The 15330-nt window shown below is 37.3% G+C and overlaps 2 protein-coding genes across 2 annotated transcripts; both read right to left on the reverse strand.

Annotated features, from left to right (window-relative positions):
• Window positions 1-5184: 5184 nt before the first annotated feature.
• Window positions 5185-6913, reverse strand: LOC104435962 (CASP-like protein 2C1). The gene is made up of 3 exons (XM_010048687.3): window positions 6594-6913; window positions 6301-6442; window positions 5185-5545 (listed from the first exon to the last, which is right to left on the reverse strand). Exons 1-3 carry the CDS (start codon window positions 6749-6751, stop codon window positions 5291-5293), a joined length of 555 nt encoding a protein of 184 aa, XP_010046989.1. The 5' UTR covers window positions 6752-6913; the 3' UTR covers window positions 5185-5290.
• A 3791-nt stretch (window positions 6914-10704) lies between these two features.
• Window positions 10705-14439, reverse strand: LOC104438754 (two-component response regulator ARR12-like). The gene is made up of 8 exons (XM_010051935.2): window positions 14422-14439; window positions 13749-13908; window positions 13131-13283; window positions 12394-12741; window positions 12128-12204; window positions 11414-12035; window positions 10929-11161; window positions 10705-10734 (listed from the first exon to the last, which is right to left on the reverse strand). Exons 1-8 carry the CDS (start codon window positions 14437-14439, stop codon window positions 10705-10707), a joined length of 1641 nt encoding a protein of 546 aa, XP_010050237.2.
• Between the last annotated feature and the right edge of the window lie 891 nt (window positions 14440-15330).

Consider the following 15330-nt stretch of genomic DNA (forward strand, 5'->3'; position numbering starts at 1 on the left):
AGAAAATAAAAAGAAGCTATTTTTGTGTCGTGAGTCAACATTCATTTTTACTACAAGCAAAGACCTGGATGGAGCTAGATTTCATCACTAGTTGCCTTAGTTAGCATTTATATATTCAACCATGCCTCTATGTATAAGCTCAAATTTTGAGACGTACTTATTTGGCCATAATCTCATGATTCCCATGTGAGATATTACAAAAATATTTCCCTATACTTTCCGGGCTAATTTGTTGGCTCCTCAACTAATTCACCTATTAGGACAATCTTAAATTAGGTTTCATTTACATGAACCTGCCTCCACAAATTTTCTACACTGAGTTTAACATGAAACTCCATATGATTATTATGAAAGCAACACGTTATGGATGTTAAGAAGATCACTAATACCAATTACCGAATATATTTGCCCAATCACACTTTTAGCCCAAATTCTGTGATCTCGCATTGTGAATTTTTGGAAACTTTTTCTTTCTTTACGGTTCCATCAAGATCCTATCGGTCTTTGCACTGAAGATGAAAACGAGAGATTGTGTTACGTGTGTCATACTGAATATTCAGCTTTCCTCTTCTGGCCATTAACTCTCGCTAGAAAAGTCCAAACAAGCCATGTTTGTCCACAAGATTAGGCACTAGTCAACAATATTGCATCGGTTTAGGGCGAACCATCATAATAGCTCCTCTTAAATAACGTTTTTCATTTTTAGCTCATATCAGACTTTCAGCAACAGTCCATCGAGTTCGATTTAATTGAAGTAGACATGACTTAAGCCCTGTTCAATAAAACGAAGCAATTAAGCAAATTCCACACGTAATAAACAACCAAGGGGACCCACCACACATCTTTTCGGTTAGACTCTCTCCGTGATAAGCCCACGGTAAATTGTTTCAAGTAAATAGTATATTAATTCAAATCGAGCGGTTTTCATGTCAAAAGGGTCTTAAGTCTAGACTCTCTTTTTTTTCTTTTGCGAAAAAATGGAAATTATAAATTTTAAGGTGATCATCATTTTCAGCGAAAGCCTTGCCCTACGAGTTTCATGCATTGTCTCTTTCTAACAGCAAATGACAAATCTAGTCATCAGTGTTGAGAGATTTTCCGTAACATTTATATAAAGAAAACGGGTAATAGAGTCGATGAAGCATTGCTTTTCATTGATGTGCTGTATAGTATAAATAGAGATATCACCAACTATAATTATGGTGAAAGTCAAAGATAAAAGATTACGGTGCGCGGGTTCCCTAAATCAAAAAAAAAAAAAAAAAAAATAACAATTTTATCTACATGGAAACTGAATTAAAAACAAATCAGAAAAAATCTACAAATAATCAACTCGTAGATACTTGCTTGATGTGCTATCTTTATGTTGATTTGTAGATATTTCTGCCCTATAACCATTATGATTTTTTTTCCTTTTGATTTGTTACTTTAATACTCTCCTTCAAACTGGTCAATGGAGAGGACCAGAGACCAAGTTTGATCCATGAACCGACAAACCTATCGGGAGTTGATAATTTGGTGAAAATATCAGCATTTTATGAGGAAGACAACATAGCATGTTACAATAGAACCAAGAGCAACCTTTTTCCTGAACAAAATGATAATCGATCTCAATGTACTTTGTCTATGAAAAAACTAGGAGATATTTGAGAAAAATAATGAAGGTTGATGTTTGAGATCCCAATGTCACGCAATATATATGAAATCCATGTAAGTTCACCATTTTCACCATTTGCATAAGCAAGAGCCTATATTTAGATTCATTTTTGAAGCTGGCCATAGTAAGTTGTTTTTTTGGCACAGCTTGAAAGACCATTTGAGCCGAGAAAAGTACAATAACTAGTGGTAGAATGTCAGGTGAATTTGCACCCTACCCAGTTTGCATCGTCAATGCAATAGCTTGGTAAGGGCGTGGATTCAGAAGATTTTGGGCTTATTCAGGTCCATCAAAATTCATTGGGCTTTTCACCTGACAAGTATGGAGTGAATTTCTAGAAATCTCAATCATTTGCCTCTAAAATTATCTCCAAGCACAAAGTTATAATTTCACTAATTCCAACAAATTTTCCTTCCGGGTTGCTAACTCAACGGCAGAGTACTCAACTTTTAAGGTATGCAACTATCAAGAGACGTAAGCCCATTTGGATGTCATCTCAACTCTTGCTCTGATACCTAGATCTATTTTGTTTTGGAAAAAGACATTACTACAATAACTTTTATACAATGCTCATTTTAATGTCTATTACTTTTCGCCATATCACTTAAGTGCCAAATCGAAGAAAAAGTGATTACTTAAGTTCCTCTAGCAATAAATTCCTGCAATTCATCCCACATGATTATGAAATTTTATTGTGTATGTGACTTTCTTATAAAAAAGGAAGTCCAACGTGGATGATGACCTGGCCTTAAAACTCATTCTCTCTCACGTCTTCTCTTCTCTTTTTAATCCCCGAACATAGATTGCTTGCTTGAAGCTCAAGCTTTCAAGAAGGGTTCATCTTCAATGGCAACCAACCCACTCCAAATCGGCGCAAAAAGCGGTTTCTATAGCTCCAAGTCAAGCTTCTACAACAAGCCCAACCCATTCTCTTCCCTCCCCCCTCCCTCTCAATATCATCACATTCATATTCATTTCCACCTATTACCGCCGTGGCTCTACCGCCTTCGTTGACGCCTCCTCCGGCCTCCATGTTCCCTTTCGCAAGCTCTTGCACTCCGTCGACTCCCTTGCCTCCCACCTCTCCACCATGGGCATCCGCAAGGGCAATGTCCTCCTCCTCCTTTCCCCCAACTCCATCTCCTTCCTCAATATCCCACCGTAAAAAATGCAATTCCAAGGAGACAAATCACACAAATGAAGAAACAGACCTCTATTGCAAGTTTCAATTACTAGTTTTGCCCGAAATCCACGGTTGTGAGGTTAGGGTTTAAGGGAGAGTTTAAATTTTCCCCCAACTCATCTATTGTAAGGTTAGGGTTTGAAAGAAAGGTTGAACTTGGGACAATCATGTGTTAAATGGCATCGTCTAGGCATGCTGGCAAGTCACGTCAATTGGAAAAAAATGTTATAATATTATCACATTGAATATCTAGTGACCCAAATCAGAAATATCACTTAAGTGATTTTTTTTTTTTTAAAGCCACACTTAACTTATCCAATGAAAAATTTTGGTATCAAAATAAGCGTCACTTGTGACACTTCTAGTGTTATTTTCCTCCTATTCTTTTGACCCAGTCCATAACTGATGGGTCAAGACTGTTATTTATTTTTTATTTTTTCCTTCTTTTCAGTAATTCAAGGCATAGGCGTATAGGCCTAGTGGATACTCTACAAAACTCATAAATCGGTTAATTCCAGCCTTTTGGCCTGAGTATGTGGCTTGACTAGAGCAGTTTGCCTGAATTCAATGGAAGTTGAACGGGAAATCTTCAGCTTTTGTGCTAAAAATTTCTGGACGACCTAACCAACTACGTCAAAGTCGTCAGATTGTCGAGATTGTTATTTCACTCTCTTTGTAGAAAGACAGAGAAAGACAATGACTCGCAAGGTGAGATGGTAAACTGGATAGGTGCGTGGGAATGTTTGAACTAAACAATCGATTTTAGGTCCACATACTTGTGCCAATTTGTTAGCTTCAGTTGACTTAAATGATTCGAAAACCTTCTTAAGAAGAAATCTTCATCTTGATTGTCGCATATCGATGCTTCTCGGGCAAAAGTGTCAACGTTAGTAACAGCAAACATTGTCGTCGACATGATACGTGTCCATGAGTTGTGGTCTCGTAATTGCCATGATGAGAAGTTTGTTAACAAGAGCATCATGCATTGAACGCTCGAAAAGGAAAAATTTTCGACCGTGAAGGAAAGTGATGGTTCCTGTGACATTATTTCGCATCTTCCCTGTCTAACGGGCAATCGTTTGATGGAGTTCACTTTTTAGCAAAGAAATTAGGAGACACCATCCCCATTTTGAAAATTCTTAAACATCATGAGATTTTCTTTTGGTTGACTCTGAATGCTTTGTGTTCTTTAGAAAGCCAAATAATTGGTTACATGCTTATTTGGGAATTATATTTATGAAAATTGCCATGGTTATATTGTTAACGATCATTATAATGATAGCGATCTTTCTGAGAGAGGATGATACTCTAATATCCTTATAACCTGATAGAGGGCACGGCTAAAAAGTATAAATCAGCCGCTCTATTTGAAACTCATTTTGCAGCATACTAAACTATTTGCAAGTTTTTTTCTCCTGAATTCTTTGACGTTTTAGAGGAATAGGAGTGCGCATATAAACTCAACGGCCAGTAGAGAATCATATGATAGTCCATCTCTGCGAGTATATATGAGCTATCGGTCGATGGAAGGACTTCGATCAATAATTTCAAACTCTTCCGGTGAAATTGCAATTTGTTGAAGATATAGAATTGCTTGGTCAAGATTAGTACCTACTCATCTTAACATAAATTAGACATTCCAAATGGTCCCACACAGATGCTTGTTACCTCAACAAGAGTAGATCGATACTCATTAAGCAAACTCATTTTCAAAGTAGATGTCATAAGTATGATAGTAATTATATCTCTTTCTTACCGTCCATTGAAGTTGGAAGGAAACCATTGATGGCCATATTTAGTTCTTCGTTGGCTATTCAAATTGACTATTGGACGAAAATAATTTTCAATACGTTGTTTTGATTTTTGTCATAAAAGACAATGGTTTCTTAGGCTATGCTATTGAGTATATTAAGTAGTCATTAATAACTTCTATAGATTTACGTTGTCATAGACCAATAAAAGGACGCTCGATGCAAAGAGTTCAATACACAACAAAATGAGACAGAAAAGAGAGGAGAGATCAGAAAGTCTGAAACCCAAGGTGAGCAATGCATGTTCATAACGTGATCACGACTTGCTGCATTTTTTAGGCAACTCAGAACATTGAATGCGCGTTTTGGAGGATTTGTCATATATGAAATCTGATGAAGTATTTCCACAAATTCATGTGAAATTCTTTAAAAACATGAAGAAAATTAAGAAAATAATATCAAGATACCAATGTTGTGTTTTTGGGAGGTCGCCAAGATCATTAATTAGGCGACAAAGACAGATCACCAATGTCGCTGAGTAGTTGCTGTCTATTTATGATGGGGAAATGGAATGAATTTATGCAACCCTTTGCTTTTCTGCATAAAACCAAGACTTCCATTTAACAGAAAACTCACATAATTTTTACATCACAAGAAGCATTATGGAGTAATTAGGTCACCATTAAAGTCATTACAGTGTTACTGCTTGCTCTTTAACTGCAAGAACTTAGTCGGTGAATAGCGTCTGAAGAGATTATATACTGAGAGGAACGACATGAGCACTAGGACTATGGACGCAGCGTAACCACAGAGGAGCGCCCCCCCGACTTGGATGCAGAATCTTGTGTATCTGTTGCACAATTTCATCCATTGCATGGCCTTAGACCCCGTCACTGCCAGAAGCGACGCCTGTGTCGCGGCCACAGTGGTAGCAAATACAGTGTAGACGGCAACCTATACCATTATGGGGACCAAATAGCAGTTCAAAACAATTAAGTCCGATGAATAATTTATCACCAATCATCATTAATTCCTAGTACTAAGTACATGTATCATGAGAGGGAAAACATTTGACAGAAATTTACTAATAATACTATTGGAAAAACACATGTACAAGATGTAGAATGCGAGTACTCAGCTAATAGCTAAATCCTTTACATACTAATGCTTGTCGCAAAACCTGTAAGATCGTTTGGTGTAGCATGCTTGGAGTTTTGGTGCAGCTACTCTGAAAGATATAAGTTTCATAATTATGCAAAAATACAATCACTCTCTCTTTCTTTTCTTTTTTTCTTTTCTTCCCTCTAGGAAGAAAAAATTTCGCGAAAAGTGGATGCTATATTGTTTCTTCTATTGTGAATATTGTGACTTTCTGATCTACTTAGTTTACGTTGATTCGTTGCATGATTTGGCCATTTATGCAGTCAAGTAGCCCTAAGTTTTCAGCAAACAAAAGATGAAATTCTGTTTATATTATGTAAATGATGAACCTTCCAAAGCGTCATTTCCTATTTGATAAAGATTGAATGGTAGAGTAACTTCATCATCATCAAACTGTTTGTCCAATCCTATTATTTCCTAAAAAATTAAACAAATCAGTACGAATTAACTGATCAAGTTATTTTTTTCAAAGAAAAAAAATCATCAATTTGTAGAATTCTTTAGCTAGCTATAAACCTAGGAACCAGAGGAAGAGGTTGAGAATATACCTGATCCAACAAGAAATGGACCCAAGACAGATTTTTCAAAAGTGGACACTGTATCTCTCTCTTGCAGTAAGCTGAAACGGAACATCTGCTCAGCTGAAGCAGATTATAGCCAGCAACCACACCATCAATATACACCAAAACTCTACCAAAGAAACAACACAGTTTCCCATCATTTCTAGCAACATAATTCACAAAATAGAGACACAAAGAGAAACTTCAATAGGTATGTGGGCGTGTGTGTGTGTGTGTGGGTGTGTGTGAGTGAGAGAGAGAGAGAGAGAGAGAGGGTATACGGGAGCGCATTCAAGTCCCTGAAAGTGGCTTTCCTGGCATAAGTATACATAATGAGCTTGGTCTGTGTGGCCATGGCGACCAAGCATGCGGTCAAGACCAAGAGCAAGATCGCACAAACTCTCAGGAAAACTTCAGTTTCCGCTGCCCAATACCCCATGATTGTCTTTCTTTGCTGGCTAAACTTCTCTCCAGGGACTTCCACGACCGCCCTTTTATGTAGGGACTCGAAATTTTATTTGTGCCGAGAAAATATTAAGTAATTGGCGTGGAAATGTCCGCCGAGTTCAAAGTCGTCTCCACAGCTCCCTTTCAACTTAGCGTCTCCTCTGTCCCTCCTCTGTCCTCACGCTTTAACAGGGTTCGAACGTAACTTCCAGGTCAATTAAAGCTATTAAATGTCACCCACCTAAAAATGGTACTAGGGCCCTCGTCCGTTGCATGCCGCCAGAGACTTTTTTATCCTAGTATTCTTGATTTGCCTTTCTGAAGAAAACCTTATTGCCGTGCTCGCCGTAGATGCTAATCTTGGAGCTGGGCTTGACCTATGAGCGAGCGATTTTGGAGCTTAGTCGTGACCAGAGCCATGTTGACATATTGTTCGGCTGACGAATCTTTTTCCTCTTTCTCTTCTCGTCCCTTCTTTGTTCCGTGGAGGTCGCTTCGTTTCTGTTGGTTTGTCAAATCGCTGCCAAGTTTCGTCAATCGTTTCACATGGATTGTAGCACTCCTACCTTATTGAGCATTTGGTCATTAGCAAAAAAAAAATTTAAAAGTATAGGTTTCGCTTCTTTAAAGCAACACTGGAAGTGACACTCAAAGGTTGAGAACTAATTTCATTTGCTGTGCCATACGATAGTGGTATAACTCTGTATGTTTGGTAATTCATATTCTAAAGCTATAATTGTCGTAGAAGCCTTCATTGTGGCGAGGAGTCGTAGCAAAGGCGCGACTTCGGCATTTATCCATATCTATTCCAGCTAGTACAAAAAGTGGACGCACGGTTTGGGGGATTTTCGGGTTCAAGCTTTGAAAAATCACAGAGCACTGTCTCTTGAGACAAGGTTGGGTTTTTGCTATCTTAGTAGTTAGAGAATCATCGATATCATGTCGTATAGGTTGATTTTCATTTTTTTTTTTTTTATCAAAGTCGACTTGCCGGTTTCTTATTGAAGGCATATTTTGTTTGTAACTCCATATATGTAATCATCTCGGTCAATTTAAGTATAACGAGGGATATATGGCTACACCATCGCACAGGGTTTCACCACTCCATTACTGCTCAAACAATGGATAGTTTGATTATAAAATTAATCCTGTTTTTGTTTTCTTTTGATTACATATTGGCACACTACTGTTTACTCTAAATATTTGAGCGAAAAAGTTTTGAAAACCCATTCCATATAGTATAAACGAAAAAAGTAAATGAGTAAAAATGTATGAGGGATTAAACTCGAGACCTATGACTTGAATACCAATTTAAAATTACCTATGCGATCATTTACTCTGAAAGGTTAAGCCTCTTAGAGAGCGGCGCAGCATGTATTTTTTATATTTGAGGATATTTATGTCCATTACGTTTCTTTTCATTGTTGTAGACGTAAAGCGGTACCGAACTCTCTCATCAAGAGTTTATAAGGAGGAATTCTTATAGCATTTCCTTTTTTCGGGTAAAAAATTTCAGAATCTTCCAAACTCAACCGGACGTATGGAAGGATACCTCGTTCATAATTCTTTACCCCGGGGGAAAGCAGAACATGAATAAAGCAAGACTTTTTTTTCCTGCATCCACTTTAAATGGGCGGTAATTTGCAGTGGCACAGTTGAGGACCCCGAAAGATGAATTAAATATTTTTCAGAACTTTTTGCGGTAATAATGGGACAGGACATCAAATGCTCGACTCCAAGTTGCATGAAGCTTTGCTCGTGACGGGGCCAACTTGGTGATTTGGGGAACGAGCGAATGGACAAATCAATCATGCAATGCTCGAGAGAGACGACAGCGCAGCCTCTGGTCCGTATAAAGTATGAAACGCGCTTCCAAGCGATGTGCTGTGAATACTCACCTTTATAAAATAGGACAAAAAAAAAAAACCAGTCCTTCTCTCAACCACTGGTTCAATTTGTTGCATTTATTACGTACTCACCTAATGGGACGCGGATGAATGTGGAAATACAAGGACAACCCACTTGAATCATGCATAGAATAACCAAACAATGAATAAGGCGCTGCGATAAATTCCCGTGAGATCGCTTAAGGTCATTCAATTATTTCGCAGAAGATCCGATGTCACTTCAAGAGGTTGTCCAAACAAGTTGTTTCTAAGAAAAAATGACTTCGTTTTCTATGTTTGGGCGGGTTTCCGACATGGCTTAGAAAGCCATTTTTGGAGTCTATCATCAGAAAATAGTCTAGTCCCCTGCCAATGTCCTGGCGGGGCCGAACAACTACAATGGCAATAGCGCTTGCGGTGCCAGTGAATTTTGGAAAAAAAATTGGATACACTATTCAATACTTGACTAAGAAAGTGCCTTCAAGTTAAGGTACCATCTCAAGCATCTCTTTTCTTTTCACACACATGAACAGTGGATCCACCTAATGTTCTATTTTCTATGTAATATAAATCTAATAACTCATACCTGACTCGACCCATATTACAAAAACACTTACATATCATATCCAAAACTAAGGTGAAAGCATCAAAGTGAGCAAGGGCAACATCGAGTGAAGGCGAAAGATAGTGAAAAAAGAGTCATAAAGATGAATTTGATCTAAGTAAGTTATGAATATATTTTAACTCATATTTTTTTTTTTTTTTGAGTTTTACCATTCTAAACCCATTTATAACCTATTTATGGAATATAATTAACCTATATAATAATCTAGCCCATCAAATATAGATTAAGAAGTGAGTTTATAACTCATTTTAATAGATCCATCACACACCTAACATAATAATTAGTTATAGGATTGGAGTCAAGATGCGGGGGTCCATCCAAACATGAAATTGTTTGCATTGTGCTTGGAAATTGAACTCTTTTTTTTTTTCTTGAAATACAAGATAATGATTTGAACATGAGTTATACTACAAAGGATCATAGATTATATGTATGTGTGGGGTGATCCATCTTTTGATGATGAATTCCTTGATAACAAGAAATAGAAATTAATCGTTTGATGTATGCTCGTTCTCCCCTTTTGAATGTCCAATAAACAACATAAACTTGACCTATCATTTGTTCAATCGATCGATCCGATACTAAGTTAAACTCTTTTATCTTTATGTTGCCATTAATACCTAATCAATATTGAACTGAATGGCTAATATTATGTCCAATTCCATCAAATTTCATTGAGGCAAATTGATTGATCTTTTATTGATTGATAAGAGCTATTAAATATTCTCAGAGATGGGTGGGAGGAGTTAGCTGCATGTGTGGTTTTGACATGTTTGATTCCTAGTTGACGCGGTCGATCACCCACTAAGCTAACTTGCTAATTTTTCACTACTTTGAAAGCTTTAACAAAATTGAGTACGACTTCAATTGACTTATGAGAGACAATAGGAAATTATTTACAGTCAAAGAAAATATGCTTGCTTAAAGTCAAGAAAATGAATTCCCTAACTTGAAAAGATGAAACTATTTTCTTAAAAATTGATTTCCCGAAAAATATTTGCTTTTATCATAAATTTTCACCTAAATAAACATCATAAATTATGCTCGCAAGTTTTACATATCTCCAATGGCTAGCTCCACCTTCCAACAGAAAATTAAAGAATAGACAATTATGTCACATGACAGAGAAATAAACCCATTATTGTCGATACTGCAAAGCTTTCATATATTAGATTCAAATCCAACCTCATGCTAGGATAAAGCCCTAGTCTATAGAATATAATCCTAGGAAGTGGAATAATTGAAAATATCAGAAAATGACTAGGTAGAAGAAAAGGAACAAACAGATAAGGTAACATAGTGATCACTTGGTAACAGCAATATGTATCTTCGTTGGTTGTCCAAAACAAGCCCTTAGTTTGACAGATGAGAGATCAGATTCCCGTGCCGCCTTCAGATCACAATGCCTCGTGTGAATATATAATTTGATATAGATTACAGCTTCGGAGCTCCATCAACATTAAACTGCACCACCATGCAGTTCCTTTAATCAATCAATATTGAACATAATAAATAGACACTTTGACAAAGATCAGATCAGATTGTTTAGCTGCTGCAAATTGCCCTTTATTGTTCGGCAGTTTGATTCTTTATGGACTTTAAGCCCACTGAACTGCCTGACCAGAAAAAACGGGTATAAAAAATTTATGGATCCGTACCTGGTTGATCATGATAGTAAGTTCATCATCAAGGAAACTCAACTTGTGGTGGTACAAATCTCTTCCTTCTTCTGATTTTTCGAGCAATTGATGCTCAAGCTGCACATTGTCACTTTCAAATGATCGTACTGATGACAGATTTCTCTCATTGCTTTTGCCACAAGCAATCTGATTCCTCAAGCTAGAGCTTCCGCCATTGCCCTGATAGCAAATACTTGTCCCTCTGTCTGGTCCTTGAAAGCAAAATTATACCAATGAGTTTATGCAAAAGATTAATATCAGAAGAGCATAAATCATTAGCACATTGACAGTATTGCAAGGTTGAGTAGGATAAACACACATTTATAAGTTCACATGATTACAGTAAACACAATGAACATGTCAAAGGCTTAGAAGAACGCTGTTAATTTCAGTGGCAGCATTATGATTGTTTCCAGATATATGTTAGCACCAAGAACAAAAGAAAACATTCACATTGTTTATACCAGATTCGGATTTATGAACATGGGTGGTCGTGGGGTCCATGCACGTATCCTTCACGGTAGAAACTCCACTTTGAATTAACGGAGGATGTTGATTGAAGCCAGTCGGGAACCCATGAGGATGATTGATTGGCCTGCTGCTGAAGTTGCCTCCAATCTGAGGAATCTGGAATTGAAAGTTCTGAGACTGACTTCCCGTCTGATTCTCCGGTTGCATATGTCCAAATTGCAAAGTCGAGAAGTTTGATCTTTGAAACTCGGGCACGGCGATTTTATTGGTCATTGGAAAAAAATTAGCTGAAGGTTGGTGCTCAAGCCAAGGAGTCTGCACATGCTGCACTTGATCAGTAAGACACTGATGCGGTCTATACACTTGAGGAGCTTTGTGATGACTCGGAATAACATTCTGATTAACGCCTGAGAGTTTATTCATTATCATGTTGGATGTGATAGTGTAGCTGTTAACTTCCTTGATGTCGAGAGGCTGCTGGGCACTTCCTACTCTGTAGGCACTGTCGATGTTCTTTCGGTAGCGGCCACGCCTAGTGTTAAGGCTCAAATTGGCTTCGCTTGGGCTTTCTTGGTTCCGAGCTGCATCGTGCTTCTTCAGCATGTTTCTGTACTTCTATAATGTGACACTGGATTAGTCGATTATTGATGTGGGATCGAAAAAATCAGAATCACTCATAGTGGAAGAGACTAGCATATAATGCTCACCTGAAGATGACTTGCCACGTTTTCTCTAGTGAGTCCCTGCACGTTCATGATTTCCAGTATTTGTTTTGGATATGCTGCTGATGAATTGCAGTATAAAACCTCGAGAATGTTAATTAATTGACTTGCATTTGCAAAATGCATTTTCCAGACACTAACCTTACAATTAATCCTCTATCTTCATAATTTGTATAGAATTCCATCCGCCCTAAATATTGTAATTAATTACCATCAATTCCTTATAGTCAAGTAAGTAGAAGAGAACTTACAATTGATTCCTAGCTGCTGAACTGCATTAACGAATTTGAGATGAAGCTCGGGGGACCAACTGACCCTCGTTCTCTTACGCACAGAAGCATTGTCGTCAGCTTGGCAATTGCTTTCATCCTTGGCGTTTGCTTCTTCGTCCGTGAGTACTGGTCGCTTCATCCCTGTTGCTTGTGGAGCTGTCTTTTCGACTGCAAGCCTAGATTTTTCTTGTTTGCGTAATTGCTTCCTTAGCACATGCTGCCAAATGTTTTTCAGCTCTTGAATCCTAACCGGCTTCATTAGGAAGTCCCGAGCCCCATGCAATATAGCCTTCATTACGATCTTCCGATCATCGCTCGCCGATACCACTGAGCAATAGTAACTTTCAATCGTGAGAAGATGCATCATTGCCATGCTGAAGAGGAATCGCACCAGTACAGATGTCTACATCTAAAATCTTTTTCTCTAGAGAGAGAAAGAGAACCGAGGCAAGAAGTATTGGTGAAGGAAACGTACAAGAATATTAAAAGTAATATCTGTATAGCCAAAAGAATCAACGTAAAAAGATTAGACTCAAAATTGCAGCACTCAACAGTGTAGGAGTTCGTATGTCCAGAAAGATAAATATTTGTATTTCTCGAGTCCCTAGAATACTAGTTAATGCAAAAGTTTGTGTAATCTAATATCACTTCCGCCGCAATAAATGGAACAAGGGATCGAGATTTAAGACATTTCTAAACAAAGTTTTGTTGCTTACTAACGACTGGTATGTCCAGTTCAAGGCCGATAACCTCCACGAGATTGAAACCGTCCATGTCGAGCCCTACAATGGCAGTGATGACGATGTCATACTTGTCTTTTTCCCCTCTCAGCGTCTCTAAGGCTTCAGTCGCTTTTTCTTGCGCTGTGACTGCACATGCATACAAGTGAAAACTGCACAATCATAACTTAGATTCTATTTTTGGTGCAGAACTGTCTCTCATATGTCAATTACAGGGATTCACTTCCTTTTGCCAAAGACGGTTAGGTTGAATTCTTAATTGATGCATGCGTACTCTCTATACAAATCAAACGAGACTAATACATTATTTCAAGAATACTGACTGTAACCATCTCTAGAAAACCATGATTGTGAACAAGTCAAAGCCCAATTATACCAAAATCGGAGATGTGTCGCAGGATCCCATTACAAGATTCCATCAATGGAACATAGCATCTTAATCAATCTTCTCAAATCCTAGAAAGACTGCGTTTAGCAATTAGCAATCCAACCTTCAAAGAACAAAATTAATGCATGACCTTTTACTTGGCACTTCACTCGCTAAAAAGAAGAGAAGTAAATTTCATGACACGATGAACGCGATGATCGACAAACCTTCATATTTGCACTTCTTTAGCGCAGTGGCGAGAATCTTGAGACAAGCACGGTCGCCGTCAATGGCCATGACTCGCAGACCCTCGGAATATGGAACTCCATCCGCTTCCTCCGAGGCCAAACACGTACCCTTTTCACCAATCTTTAGCATATCTAGACCCTGAATACGAGCATCTATCAAAAAAATAGTGGGATCATCCGGGTAGATCACAAAAATTCTGCAAAAGATTTTAAAAAACCAAGATATGTGGTTAGGGTTTTAGTAACAGGGAAACAAGGAGATCTAGACTATAGTGATGGATACTAATCGAGCAAGATTTCGTTGCTCATATGGAATCTGGTTTCAAGTCCACAAGAATGGAAAGATGGGACTAGAGGAGATACAGCATATCAAGTGTAATCGAGCAAACGAATGAAAACGCAATACAGGGAAGATCTCGCCATAAGTGTTTAGTGGTCAAAGAACAGGCAAGTGTGAGAACTCAGAGAAAGTAAATCTTGGAAACTTGATTCCGTAGAGAGTTGGAGAGAGAAAATGACTGAAATGGTTACTTCCAGGAAAAACTCACAATTACAGGATAATCTGAAAACTATTCAGATTGAAGATAGAGATAACAAGCAAAGTTGTTCAAATGGTTTCTTCAGTTCGAAGATTGTAACAAAAATTACTTACCTTCAACCGCCCACGCATGCTTATTCGTCGATGATTTAGTTTGAAATTAACCCAACTTATTTCAAAATGAAATAAACTTGTTATCTTTTGTTAGAATTCGAGTACTCTTTTACTCGTACCATTTCAACCAATTCTGTTTTCTGTTTCTGCGCATACTTCAAATTCTTGAAGAGTTATAGATTAAAACCTCACCGTCAGTGTCAAACACGAAATTTTGTTAGATTTTGCCCAAAAAAGAACAATTTCTATAGTACTTTTCTTTTAGCTGCAAAAAAAATGGTTGACTTAACAATTAATTCTTCCATTACTAAAGAAATTCATTTTTTTTTTTTACTATAGGTGCATATAATGATAATGAGTGGGCGAATTTATTTTGGGTGAGGCCATGGCTAGACTAGCCTCTACCATAGCCACGATGGCCTCACTCAAATCTAGGCAAGGGCCGTGACCCTCACTAGCGGCCAGCTTGAGCTCACCACAATTTTTTTTTTAAAAAGAAGGAAAATAGAAGATAAGAAAAGGAAAAATAAAATAAAAATTAATAAAAACTAACAAATTATTCACGTTAACACTAGGCATACCACATAAAATGGCTGATATTCATGTTAATGATTTCAGGCCAAAATTGGCCGGATAGACTCAACTAACAAAACATGAAAAGTTTTACAACTAAATTCACATAATTAAAATTTTTATGACCGAATTAGCATAAGTGTAATAGATTATTATTATTATTATTATTATTATTATTATTATTATTATTATTATTATTATTATTATTATTATTATTATTATTATTATTATTATTATTATTATTATTATTATTATCATTATTATTTGAAATTATCCCACTTCAATTTCCCACATGTAAGGGTGAATAATTATTTTGTTAGATTTTACGCCAAAAAA

The sequence above is a fragment of the Eucalyptus grandis genome, chromosome 3, assembly GCF_016545825.1.
Source record: "Eucalyptus grandis isolate ANBG69807.140 chromosome 3, ASM1654582v1, whole genome shotgun sequence".
Classification (NCBI taxonomy): domain Eukaryota; kingdom Viridiplantae; phylum Streptophyta; class Magnoliopsida; order Myrtales; family Myrtaceae; genus Eucalyptus; species Eucalyptus grandis.

Excerpts from the sequence above, each read along its gene's own strand:
- LOC104438754 (XM_010051935.2), bottom strand. Across the intron at positions 12,742-13,130 it reads ACTGGACATACCAGTCGTTA|TGGTATCGGCGAGCGATGAT; the intron begins GTAAGCAACAAA and ends ACTATTGCTCAG. Across the intron at positions 12,205-12,393 it reads TCAGCAGCTAGGAATCAATT|CAGCATATCCAAAACAAATA; the intron begins GTAAGTTCTCTT and ends GCAATTCATCAG.
- LOC104435962 (XM_010048687.3), bottom strand. The coding sequence starts at position 6,751 with ATGGGGTATTGGGCAGCGGAAACTGAAGTTTTCCTGAGAGTTTGTGCG. Across the intron at positions 6,443-6,593 it reads AGGGACTTGAATGCGCTCCC|AGTTTTGGTGTATATTGATG; the intron begins GTATACCCTCTC and ends TTTCTTTGGTAG. Across the intron at positions 5,546-6,300 it reads TCCATTTCTTGTTGGATCAG|GTTGCCGTCTACACTGTATT; the intron begins GTATATTCTCAA and ends ATAATGGTATAG.